Here is a 12,905-nt window from a genome sequence, read left to right as displayed (position 1 = left end):
GTGTTGGCTCTTCACTGAAGAAAAAAAATTCTACTGAGCCTAAGTGCAAGTGGCTTGTGTGAATTTAAACAGTTTTTGCAATGTAAAACAGAGGGGTGGACATTCAAGTAACCCGTTTCTTGTGTCCTGTTTTAACCAGTCTGACCTTAATTCAGATACAAATGAAATCAGTAGAATAAAAACTTCCTTAGGTTTTGCTGAGCAGGATTACTCTCTCAGAGCTTTACATTGTGAAAAAAAGATTATATGCTTAATCTTGGGTCAACTGGAAAAGTATTTGCAAAGAAGCAGAAGGTAATAATAGCTTCCTTTAAAGGTATGGGCCAGATCTTATCAATCCATTCTGCTGGCATGAATGTTATTCTTCCCCTTCTGCTGATGAAATAGGCTTCCTGACTGCAGAGGGGCCTTTGTGCCAGCCAGATACATCAGCAGAATGCACTAGAAGGATCCAGCCAAGGGATTTTAACTTCCTTGAGCACATTTTGTTATATGTGGAAGCTATAAGTAATTTTGTAACACCACCTAAATGTAATAAGTTATTTCAGCAGGGAAAAGTTCAGACTAATTGGAAGGAACCGTATTTATGGTAGGGAGAAGTGGAATAGTGTTATCATTGTAATAGTACCAGAAAGCGTCTTCAAGTTGGAACTGAAGCAGCTAATTTAAATAATTGGCATTCTCACAGTTTTCCATTTCTGTTTAAAATAAATAGTGAGGATCATCGATCCACTCTGTTTCTTGATCAAACTGGGTTCCTCAAGTGCAACCCAGTGATTTATGTTAAAAATAGGAAATCCTGAGCAAAGGCCTAAGATGAATTTTATGAATGTGGTTAAGAATCTTTGAATTTCTGTTCACGAAAAAAGATTTTCATATGGAAATATTTTTACATAGGAAAAAGCTAGTATTTCTGACAAGCTGTAAATACCATATTCTAACCTGGCAGAATGCATCCTTTCTAGGAATCTTTTCATCCCGTCAGATAGATATTCAAATGCCATAAATTACCTCTACAGAATTAATAGTTTGTGCTGTTCATGGAAAGAAAATGCCCCCCTCTGGCAAGAATGCAAAATACTTAATTTTGAAAAAAAAATCTTATACTGAAAACATAATATTGCACCATCAGAATTCGGAAATAGCATTAGCAAGCTAGACCTGCATATGGTATATTAAGGCACTTGACAAAGGTGAGACCAACATGTTCTTTTGTTAATGCTAATCAAAAGATCTGCAGATAAATTACACATGGGCAAAAACTGGCATCCATATTCAACCCCCCTCCCAATTTCTCAACTCTTGTGCTGAGATTTCACAGAGTTTGAAATCCATGTGTTTAATAAAAGGAGGCAATAGTGATGGATACATGGATATGTCAATATTTGGGAGGCAGTGGTGGTTAATTTGAACTGCTTCTTATACAACCTCCTGTCTTGGAAGCAGCTTTCCAGAGTCCAAAGCCCTGGTTTCATTTTAAAGCATGCTTTAGTCAACTGGAGCTGCCAGTGGTTGACCCTATTCTATTATTTTAATTATTTTTATTTTATGTTATTTATAGTTATTTATTTATAGTCCACTTTTCTCCCTAAGACTGAAGATGGGTTACACAATGTAAGTCAATGGAATTAACAAGATGAGACATCCAATAAGCAATGTAATAAGATTAGAACTGCAGAAACCTGAAACAACATATGTATTAACATGACATGTTAAATTATGCAGCAATTACATAGAATAGTATGCATTATACCTAGTAGTATGTACTATCTCTTTTCGTTTTTAAAGTAACTTCCTCAACCACATACCCCTTATTTCCTTTGTAATAACACCTTCCTGAATAAACTAGCTTTGCATAGTTTGTGGAGTGCCAGGAGAGGGGGAGTCTTCTTGACCTCATAAGGAAGGCTATTCTGTAAGGCAGGGCCCATAACAGAGGATGCAGTTATATGGGCAGTTTTTGATCTTGCCCATTTGTAGAGTGGCACCTGTAGGAGGCTCTGATCAGATGAGTGAAGCTGTCATGGAGGGTTATAGGAGGAGAAGGGGTGCTTCAGATAATGAGGGTCCAAGGCCATTAAAGGCTTTTTATGTGATGGCCAATAAATACCTTGAATTGAACCTGGTAATAGATGGGCTTCTGAAAGCAAAAGATGTGCTCTTTCTACAAACATGCCCCCTATACAATTCTCAAAACCCCCATACTGCTTCACATTTCCAACCTTACAGCCCTTTCTTATTGTAGTCTGCAGAACAGTAACTTTCTGAGGTATTATTCCCCTTCCCTCCCCAGAGCATTATAATCCACTTGCACATACTGCTTTATGTAACATGAAACTAATGCTAGTTCATGTTTCTGTTGCGTCAGAATATAGGACTTGGGCAACTTATTGTATAACTAAGCTTGACACTTAGGAAAAGTGTTACTGATTTTATTAAGGAAAGGACACCACAAATATCCTTAGTAGAATTCTCCTTTATTTATATATTTAATTTTCATATCCATAATCTCAGTTTATAAAAACCATGGCAGTGTGTAGCTGTGAAGTCTAGGGCTTTTTTATCCTATCTCTCTTCTTTTATGATCTAATGGAATAGTAACAGTATACAGCTGTTGCTTCAGCTGTTATTCAGTGCAAAGGATTTTGGTCTCTCTCCTTCCCTTCTGTAGGATGGCTGACCCTTAAACAGCAATGGAAGGCCAGGTGACAGTAGACTAGGCAGGCTGATGGAAGAAGCTGATGTCCCCCCCCACCCCCACCCCCACCTCAGCAGAATGGTAGGCTGCTGCTGAAGTTTAGTGGTTTTAATATTAATCTCTTGAGAGCACCTACCAGGTAACAAAAAAGTGATGAATAAATGTGTTACTTGACAAGGTAAAGGTTATGGTCATAGTCTCTTCTAGATTTCTGCTTGTGAGTAGCTGATGTTCAAATGCCAGCCTTCACATATACAACAATTTACAAATGTAGTAGTTTTGTATACTGTGTTAAGGAGAATGGCTGGACTTATCCCTTTATCCTAAACATCTATTTTGCAGTATTTATTAGTGATAATTTCATTAAAGGTAATAGTCCTTATATAGCAGTGTAGCTGTTATGACCCATCATAAACACTTTTGTATTGGCCTAGTGAAGCTCTAGCCAAAGATATTGTATACAGTCAGCATACCTGTAAAAATTGCAAAAATCATACTCTGTCGCTGATGGAATAGGGTTGCCAGCTCTGGGTTTGAAAATACCTGGAGATTTGTTGGGTGGAACATGATGTTTGGGGAGAGGAGAGAATTTGCAGGGTACAATGCCATAACTCCACCCTCCAAAGTAACCATTTTCTTCACTGGAACTTATCTTGGTCCTCTGGAGATGAGCTGTAATAGCAGGAGGTTTCCAGGTACCACTGGCTTAGAGATGTGAAGTCCCAGAAAAAACAGAAACATTCAGAATTCTTTTTAAAAGACCCTTTTAAAAATTTCTGATGGGAAAACTGGAGATTTGGAGAAGAATTAGTGAAAAACTATGACATATTTTCTCTTTTAGAACGGCTGAAATGCTTTTAAAGGTGGTAGACCATCTGAATTGGCCTCCCTTGCTCTGCTTCATTGGTATGCTCTCCTTGTCCACCCACTTGCCCAGTTTTTTACTGCCTGCGGTCACACATATGCAGAACCTTCTGAGATTAGTGCTAGTTGAAATACAGATGACCATGTGATGTCAGTATTGTCATTTTATATATGTTTTAATGATTATATTATGCCTAACTAATATTTAAATTATTGTTTTTATACGTGTTGTTGTAACCCGCCCTGAGCTTGCTGTGCAAGGGAGGGAAGGCTAGAAATCAAGTAAATAAATACAAGGCGAACATGCTGTAAACATATATGGCTCTTAAATCCATGATGCATTTCTGTACCTAAAAAGATGTCTCACCTTCATGAGGGGAGCATGCAGGGCTTTTATTGCTTCTCAACTGTTGTTTGCCTCTTGTTGTCCTTTTTACTTGACTTGATTGACCCTTCTTCTTCTTCAAACTGCTTTGACACATATACCTACAGACTGGACTTATTGCCCTACCTTGCAGGGCGGGGGGAGGTCAGAAGGAGGTAGGGCAGAAATTGGACTAAAGCCTCAGAGGAAAGCTGAAAGTTTCATTGAGAACTTAATTCTCTCTAACCAGATAGGGTGCATCAGCTTGCAATTTTCTGTCAAGTATTGGGTGGGTGTATTTGCAGTTTTGCTTGTATAAAACTAACACATTTATAACTTGTAAATTCCATGCATGTCAAATATTGCAATGTTATATGCTAAGTAAGTTATAAATTATGCATTTTATGTTAAAGTACTAAAATTAGTTTAGTTTTGATTGGACAGTATGCATTGCATGTATTTACATTTTTCCTCAAATTTCCATTTTTCCTGGGGGAAAAAAAACTGGGAAAAACAACAAATCCCCCTCCCCCATGGCTTTGAAATTTCTGGAAATTTTAAATCTCTGACTCTGGCAAGCTTGCTGAAGTGCAAAATACAAACATATGTCAAGTATTTGGCTTGCTGCCACAGCTGAGGGTTTGTTTTTTAAAGACAAGTGCAGCTAATTCTGCAGGTACACACCCTTCACACTTGATGGGATGCACACACATTTTGTACTTTGGTATCTAAGTACAAATGGTAAAGGGAGAATCACTTGACACTGTGTAGGCCATGTTTTGAAAAGGATGTATCTATATTGTGTAGTGTGGATATGGATGCATGGCAAGAATATATGGTGTGATTGTCTCTTGGTCTGGATGTTTTGGGTATTCAGCATGCATGTTCTAATCCTTGGTAGGCATTTAATTCCAACATTTGTAGGTCACCTTAATGAAAACATTGACAAGACCCTGAACTCAAACAGTGCTAATGTCACTGTTAGAATACCAGCACACTCTTGTTAAAGAGAATGTAAATAGATTTCAGGTACCATAATTGATTTTTTTCCCTAACAGCTGTTCCCTGTTTCATGTTCTTCTAGTACTTTTGGACTTTAGGCTTGATGGGTCCCCCCCCTCTTTATATAATAATAGACGTGGCTTTATGGCATCTGTATTAAAAATGGGTAATTTTCCTTATGGTCCCTGTCTTCCTGCTGGGTTGATAATGTTTTGATGTATTTTTCTTGTGCTCTGATGAGAGGTCTGCTGCTGCTGCTCTGACATATTCATTTGGATGAATAATTATAACGTGCACAATGTCAAGCTGAAGATGGTAGGGTTTTGTGCGTCATGACAAGCCTAGTAGCCAGTGCAGGTGTCTCACAGCATGATCAGTAACAGCCAATGTATTCTGGCTCAGAGGAGACATTTTAGAATAGTAAGAAATCAGCACCAAGGGCAAGGCTGCTGCCATTGTTCCATGTGCCAAATAAATGGAGAGCTTCCCAATGACAAGTGCTAGAACATTTACTTGCTTCGGTTGCATGCTTTATTTTTTTAATTAGCCAGATACATTTGCTATCTGCTCAGTTTTTGAAAGAGAAAAAAAATAGTCATTGCATATAATTATTCAGGGTCCCTCATTTTAAAACCTTGTCTTTCCCTATGAAATTTTAGTTAAAATATTTTCAGTAAAATATGCTATGCTGGATCTTCAGAATAAGCTGGGTGTATTTCTAGCTTCTGTTTCTAAGCCTGCAATGGGATTGTAGAATATTGAATCAATAACACATACAAAGGCTTGGATAGTTGACAAGGGGAGCTTTTTAAAGATTTCAGATTCAACACTGTTTTGCTGGTAGATATGAGGGTTGGGAGGGGTGTAGAAGAAGGGTTCAGCTTCAGTAAATGACAAATGGAAACCATTTTCCAAGCAAATCTGAAAGAATCATAAATTACTAATAGAAGAGACCTAGCAGGTCATCCAATCCATACCCCTGCTGTGTCGGAACCTGTTTGCTGCAGTGCATTTTTCTCGTGTTTTTGTCTTAATCCTCCAATCAATGTAGTGGATATTGCCTAGCCTAGCAAGTCTTTCCCACCCATTATTTAGTTGAAAAGAATTTTAGTTCTCTGTTAAGTTGTACGTAGAGATTTTTCTTCTCAGTCAGGAACCGAAAGAGGAGACTGCAGATCATGGAAGAACCTAAAATCAGTGGATTTGAATTCACAGATACTGTTTGAAACTTCCAGATGCATGTTGCTGGTGCAAGCAACCTGTCCCAAACAATTTGCAATAGACTCCGAAAGAAACAAGAGAAATGGTAAAAAGCATAGGAAGTCCACTATATAAAACCTGTTTTATGATCATTTCAACCTTCTGTATAATGTTAGTAAAAAGGAAGGGGCTAGATGTGACAGTCCTAAAAGATCTGCATACACTCGTTCCCTTTAAACACTCCCTTTATGCTCAAAGTGCTGGTTCATACCATTAAAGGCTTAAAAGGCTTGGGGCCAGGGTACTGAAGGACTCCCTCCTCCCATACTGTCTAGCCTGCCTCACAAGCCCTGCTCTCTTCCTCTTCCTACAGAAGTGAGGCAGCTGGCAACCAGAGACAGGGCCTTTTCAGTAGTGGCACCTCACTTATGGTATGCCTTTGAAGCTTGAATGGACCCTGTCTTACTTACTTTTAGGTGCCTGGCCAAAACGTTTCTTTTCACCCAGGTTTTTTTTTTTTAGTGATTGATTTTGACACAATTCTAATCTGGAAACACTTAGTTTACGCTATCAGTGGTCTTTTTTATGGAGTATGTTTTATGCTGGCCTGGGTTTTTAATGTTGGATTTTAATATCTTTTAATTTGTTGCTTTTATTTTGTAAGCTGCCTCAGACAGGTTCCTGGAGAGGAGGCAAACACATTTTCTGAATGAATAAATATGTCCCATCCTTTATATTTAGATTAAAATTACAAATAAAACAATAAGAACATTCTGCAGTTTAATAAGTTAACATACCAAAATGACTCATGTCTATAAAATAGCCAAGATTTTAAGAGAGTGGTGGGTGAACACCTTCCACAGTTATTGAATAAGCTGAGGGGAGCAGGGTAGAGCAGGGGAGGCCAGAATAATGAGAAACCTGTTGCCTCAACTAAAAGCCCAGCTGAACATTTCTGTTTCACAGGCCCTGCTAAAATTAAGCAGAGCAGGGCCCTGATCTCACTCAGGAGAGGGTTCCCCCAGGTTCTGGTCGAGGCTAAACAGATGTCCTTAGGGTTGGGGACCACCAGCAGCTGCTGTTCAGATAAGCATAATTCTCTTCCAGAGCAGAAGCTGGGCTGGAATGGGTCCAGGATGGAGTCATCCAGGAAAGTCTGGAGCTGCTCCACTGCTGCTGTCTCAGCTACCCTACCCAGAAACAGGAGGTTTGACACTGAGTGGTAGCTGGCCGAGGACTCCTAAGATGGCTGTTTCAAGACCAGTCTTCCCATTGCCTCCTTCAAAGCCCCTGGGAAGGTTCCCAAACTCAAGGACAAGTGAGTGACTTTTCAGTGGCTTTCGTAATACTAAGCAGTTCTTGCAGTCTTAAATTTGTCTACATGCACTTAGTACTTGTCTTTTATATTTTAAAAATGGTATCCAAGTTATTTAGATATGCAGATATACAATAATATCCTAGACTTCTGTATTGAGATACTATTTAAAGTAGCTGACAATATATCATTCAGGACAGTAAAAATCTCAAGCAAATAGATGAGGTTCAACATAACTAAACACAAAGTGTGCACACAGGAGTGAAAATCCAAACCATGTATATGTTGATGTGGGGCTATATTAGCTGTGATGGCTCAGGAAGAAGATCTTGGGGTTGTAGTGAGAGTTCACTGTCATTTCAGTGTTCTGCAAAATACAAATCTGGTGCTAAATAATGATAAGCAAAATAATCAATATAAGGCTCTGAGACTCCTTCGGGTAGTGAGGGGCAGGGTATAAATCCAATATCTTTTTCTTCTACTCCTAATTGAAACTAAAAGTTCAGCTTATTGTCACACCATTAAATAAATCTAAGATTTAAAATACTGTGTGCTGTTCTGGTTGCTACTCCTAAAGAAGTACCTAGGTAGCCTGTTAAAGTTAAATGATTAAAATGGTTTGGTATACCTTTCCTATAAGGAAAGCATGCACAGTAGCATCTGAGGCTGCCAGTAATCATAGGAAATTTAGGACTCATAATTCCTAAAGGCATCAAGTATAGATGACTGGGGAAGGCAATGGCAAACCACTCCGTTAAAAAGTCTGCCGTGAAAACGTGAAAGCGATGTCACCCCAGAGTCAAAAATGACTGGTGCTTGCACAGGGGACTACCTTTACCTTTATGTCAATAGCTGTCATTCCCACAGTTCTTTGCTGCCCTCAGCACCTCAAAATAGGACGAAGGGCTCTTGGCACTTGGGAAATGTCCAGGGAGAGGGGCTGGTGAGGATGATAGCATCAAAGCCTCTAGGCCCCATCATGCTCCTGATAATATTCTTAGAAATGCAGCAGGGCCTAAACTCCCACATACCCTTGACTTTTAAATTGGTTTATTTCGAAAACTACTTTAATCAGCCATTTACAAATCAGGTGTGGTGGGTAGCTTTCCTATTCACTGTCCAAAGCTGCCTTTGATATTGCAGATACATATATAGATTCACTAGGGCTGCCAAAGAGGCAACAGCTGGTTTAATTAATTCAGCAATTCTGGCAGCGGTCCTTATTTTCCTATGTCCTCCAGGTGAACACAATGATATTTCATGATTTTTTTCCCCCTTAAGGAATATTGACCACAATTCAAGAAAGAATTAAGTAGCCTAAAGTGCACTGAAATTAGTGGGGTTTAACTGAGTTTAACTCTTTTTTGGATTGTAGCCATTATGTCATAGTTTATGGTGGACATAGTCTTGATACAATGTAGATAAATGCGAATCGAGACTTTTCCTCCAGTAGAAATGCCATTGATCTTAGTGGGTGAGCTAAGCATGTGCTGAACTTCCCTGATGGAAATGGACATGAGTGGCTGGATTGCATCGAAAGTGAACAGAAGTGTACCTTCAGCAAAATTCTCTAATTTTTTAAAAACTAGATTTTCACTGTATAGGGGGAAAAAGTCTTCAGAATTATTTTCCTGCTCCTCCCACCCCCAAATATGTCTACCTGCTAGCATAATATTGTGGCAATAGTATCACATTGTAGTGTTTTGTAACACTATGCTACAATTGGCATTGATGTATACTTCTGCAAGCACTCATGTGTTGATGTACCATTTTGGGATCAATAGTTCAAACTACAACTTGAACTGAAGTAAAAAAAAATCATGCTTATAGATAACGTAAAAGCTTCCGCTTCATAAATGGAGCACTGACGAGACTGAGAGGTTTCCTGTACTTGAATAAATAAGTATGGCAGCAACCTTGCAAGGATTTTATTTGCAAACTCCCTGCTTCTATAAAGCAGGTGTTCCAAGAAATAGCATTCCTGTCTTGTCTAACTGTATATTTTGTCTGACCAGCATGAAAACTAATTGCAAGGAGTGAACAGTCTGATGCATACTTACCAGGGAGCAAGCTCCACTGAATACAGTGAGCTTTACTCCTGAATAAAGATGCAAGTTTATCTACTGACATATTATTATTACAGAGTATAATGGGTTGGATCCAAAAGTGCCTGTGTACAAGCAGGTGGAAGCATGGGACCTACAACAGAACCTGCTTATTGCAGCCCAAACACTCTCACTGCTCTTGTGGTGACTTCCCGTTAGTTCACCCTTCTTTGGATCCAAGCTTGTCACTTTTTAAAAATAGTATACACGGTAGATTGTGGCACAGCAACTCCTTTTACATAAAATCAAGCAGCAGATTGACTATTTGCTGCATTACCAAGTAGTTTTTGTGGACAAAGATAGGATCCATGGAGATTGTTTAAAGGAAAAGTGGTTAGATATAAACTGGTTGAAGTGTAAAATGGGTGATAAACTCTTCATGATTTGCATGACAAAGTAATATGGCTGATTTTAAGATAAAAGATTCAGATATGCATATGGAATGTCAGTTGGCGACATCAATGATGCATGCAAATAAGATCAGATGAGCAGAGCATTTTAAGAAAAGATTTGGCCACCTTTTAAGGAACATCATTGAAAATTGCAATTAGTATTAAAATTAATTGGATTCAAAACTTATCTGTGGATTCTAATCCCTTGATGTTTCTTTATTTCTACTGGAAACCCTTTCAATTCCCTGAAGATAAAGATAAAAATGATTATTAGAGGATTTATCTGTATGTGATGTAGGAAAATGTGAAAAATCAAAATGGAAAGCAACTGTTGCAAGTACCAGAAAATTATGCTATTAATTTAAGTGTCATCAGAGCACAAAAGATCACATTCCAAGACTCTGTGAAAATTATTAAAATACTGGAAATAATAGTACTTAAGATGAAGATATTATGCTCTAAGATCTGGTTAAGTGACTGACACTATTATATCACTTCAGGTATTATAAAAGTAACAAAATGCTTTTAAAGATAATAAGTGTTACGTTTTGAGATTGGCAGTATTCACACTTTTCTGCTTAAGTGCTTTCCTACTTTAATATAATTTAATAACTGTAAGGTGGGGGAATCCAACATTTTTTCTCAAGTTATCCCCTTCCTCTTCCCCAATTTTTTTCTTATATATAAAATAAAAACCCATCTAAGCTATTTCCCAAAACCCTGAAATTTCATCTGAGTTCAGTAAAAAAGATACATGTTTAGGTAAAATGTTGTTTTATAGTGCAGTTCTAACATGTCATACTTTAGAACAAAATGCTTTGTAATCTTTTTTTTTAAATCATATTCCATGTCTTTTCCCATCAAAACTAAATGTTCATATATGCCATGGGATAAAAACTCTCTAATGTATATTTTGGTGGTGTAGAAGTTTTACCAGATGTGTCTGTTAATCCTGTTAAAACACCCCTTGGCATTTGAGTGCCTGTTTTTAAAAGGGTGTTAAATGTAGTCATACAAGTCTCTCTCCCTCCTATGTGAGTCAGCACTTGTTTCCTTTAACATATTTTGGTTAAGGAGAAAAGCTCACATTATTGGAAGAAGATTGTACTGGATCAGTTTGTGAGATTTAACTGCAACATATTTCTTTACTTCCTGGTATTTCAGTTAACTTGATGTTCTGAATTGTGCACAAGAATGAATTACAATGAAACTGATGCAAATGTGTTAGGTCCCCCCCCCACCTTATGGAAAGGGTGCTCCCCACACCTTATGGAAACCTCTAGAACCCATTAATTAAGTGGTACTTAGTTGTAGAATTAAAATAGCTTTGAGAAATATATTTCAGTATAAAGCTGTGGAAATTAAAAATAAATGAAAAGTGAATCACAACATCGCCAAAGAAACACAGTATTTGTGTGGCCCATTCAAAACTCAGGTCTTCAGAGGGGAAAATTCCAGTCTTTTTACTGCCACACATTTTATAGTTAGATGTGTGCTAGACTTTAAAGTGTTAGAGTAGGCTCCTTTAAAAAGAACTATTCTCTGTTGGTCTTGGTAAAATGCCATCTATAAAATTTGTTACAATTTCCTTCTCTCTTAGAGCTCCTTATTAAGCATTCATCGTCAGTTTTTGGCAGCGCTGGAATCATTGAAGGCGTTTTGGAATGCTCTAGATGAAATTGATGAGAAGACCTGGGTACTTGAGCCAGAAAAACCCACACGGAGCGCCACAATGAGAAGAATTGCAATCGGTAAGAAGAACAGAAAGAAGAATATGGTTTTGGCTGTGAATTCACAGAGACAAGAAAACAGAAAAGCAAGATGTTTGAAATTATTTTTCTAACAAATATATGATTTGAAATTGAACGCAATAATACATAACAACAAAGAAATCCAGTGTGGTTTCTAACAGTTTGGTATCAGATAATAACATTTCAGAATTTAAACTGCAAGCTCCTCAAGACAAGGTTTTTAAACATGTTCATGTTCTGTAAAGTCACACAGATGAAGTGAGCTATTTTAGCTGAGCTGGCAAAGAACTAGGATCTGAAAAGTATTTTAATTTTTTTAGGTATGTGAATCTGAGCAGGCATCTTTCTAAGATGGTACCTATCACAGTTTTTATAAGTTTTTGACTTTTAAAAAATCTGCTGCTCCACTAATTGAGGGCACATTTTAATTGTTCAAAAGGATTTCAAATATTTTAATATAACCGGTTCTGTTAGCATTATGTAAACAAGAGAACAACAATGAGAAACAGACAACTTTAAAGATGTGAATAGGAAATACTTACACTGAAGAAAAGGACTAAATCACAATGTGTTGCTTTCAGATATGATGACACAGTATTTTGGGCTAAGTCGGTTAACTAAGAAATTTCATTTGAGTGTGTGTCAGGTTTTGAGTAAGAATTAAGCTGTTTTTGACATTAGATATGTACATCTGTTGCCATTTCAGGAAACAATGTTTCAATTAATGTAGAGGTGGATCCCAGACACCCCAACATGCCTCCTGAATGTTTCTTTCTTGGACCAGATCATGGTAGGGTGCCGTCTTTCTTAAACCAATCTATCAGTTTTTCTGTAGCAGTGTATATGATTCTTCACTTACCTCAAGTGAACATAATAGCAAATTGACATTCTCATTCTAAGCATAGTTAAATCCTTCAAAGTCCAGTTTAAGTCAGTGGCTTTAGAAGGCTGTATCTCTGCTTAGGATAGCATAGTTAATATACTTGTTTCAACCAGACCTAGCTGAGGTTGAAATTAATTTTTCAAGAAAATTGAGTGTCACTCAGAAAGATGTTTGAAGACTCCATCAGTACCCATTCTAAAAATGCATTCTGAGAAGTATAGTGTACTTCATAACTTCCTTGCTGTGATGCTTGACAGTTTTCATGACACTGTAACAAATTCTTGCATGGATGAGGTATTGCTAGTTCTGCCATGTCCCACCTCTGTGCCAT

At 37.7% G+C, this 12,905-nt stretch overlaps 1 protein-coding gene across 3 annotated transcripts in view; it reads left to right on the top strand.

The window, feature by feature from the left end:
* FANCL (FA complementation group L) overlaps positions 1-12,905 on the top strand; it is a 70,637-nt gene that overhangs the window by 49,621 nt on the left and 8,111 nt on the right. For all 3 annotated transcript variants that reach the window (XM_060249532.1, XM_060249542.1, XM_060249551.1), the window contains 2 exons: positions 11,541-11,691; positions 12,398-12,481. In XM_060249532.1, the coding sequence (XP_060105515.1) occupies positions 11,541-11,691; positions 12,398-12,481 (235 nt within the window). The remainder of the gene's footprint in view (positions 1-11,540; positions 11,692-12,397; positions 12,482-12,905) is intronic.

This window comes from Heteronotia binoei, chromosome 1, assembly GCF_032191835.1.
Source record: "Heteronotia binoei isolate CCM8104 ecotype False Entrance Well chromosome 1, APGP_CSIRO_Hbin_v1, whole genome shotgun sequence".
NCBI lineage: Eukaryota > Metazoa > Chordata > Lepidosauria > Squamata > Gekkonidae > Heteronotia > Heteronotia binoei.
Note: the sequence above shows the minus strand (reverse complement) of the source record. Positions and strands in the feature narration are given on the sequence as shown.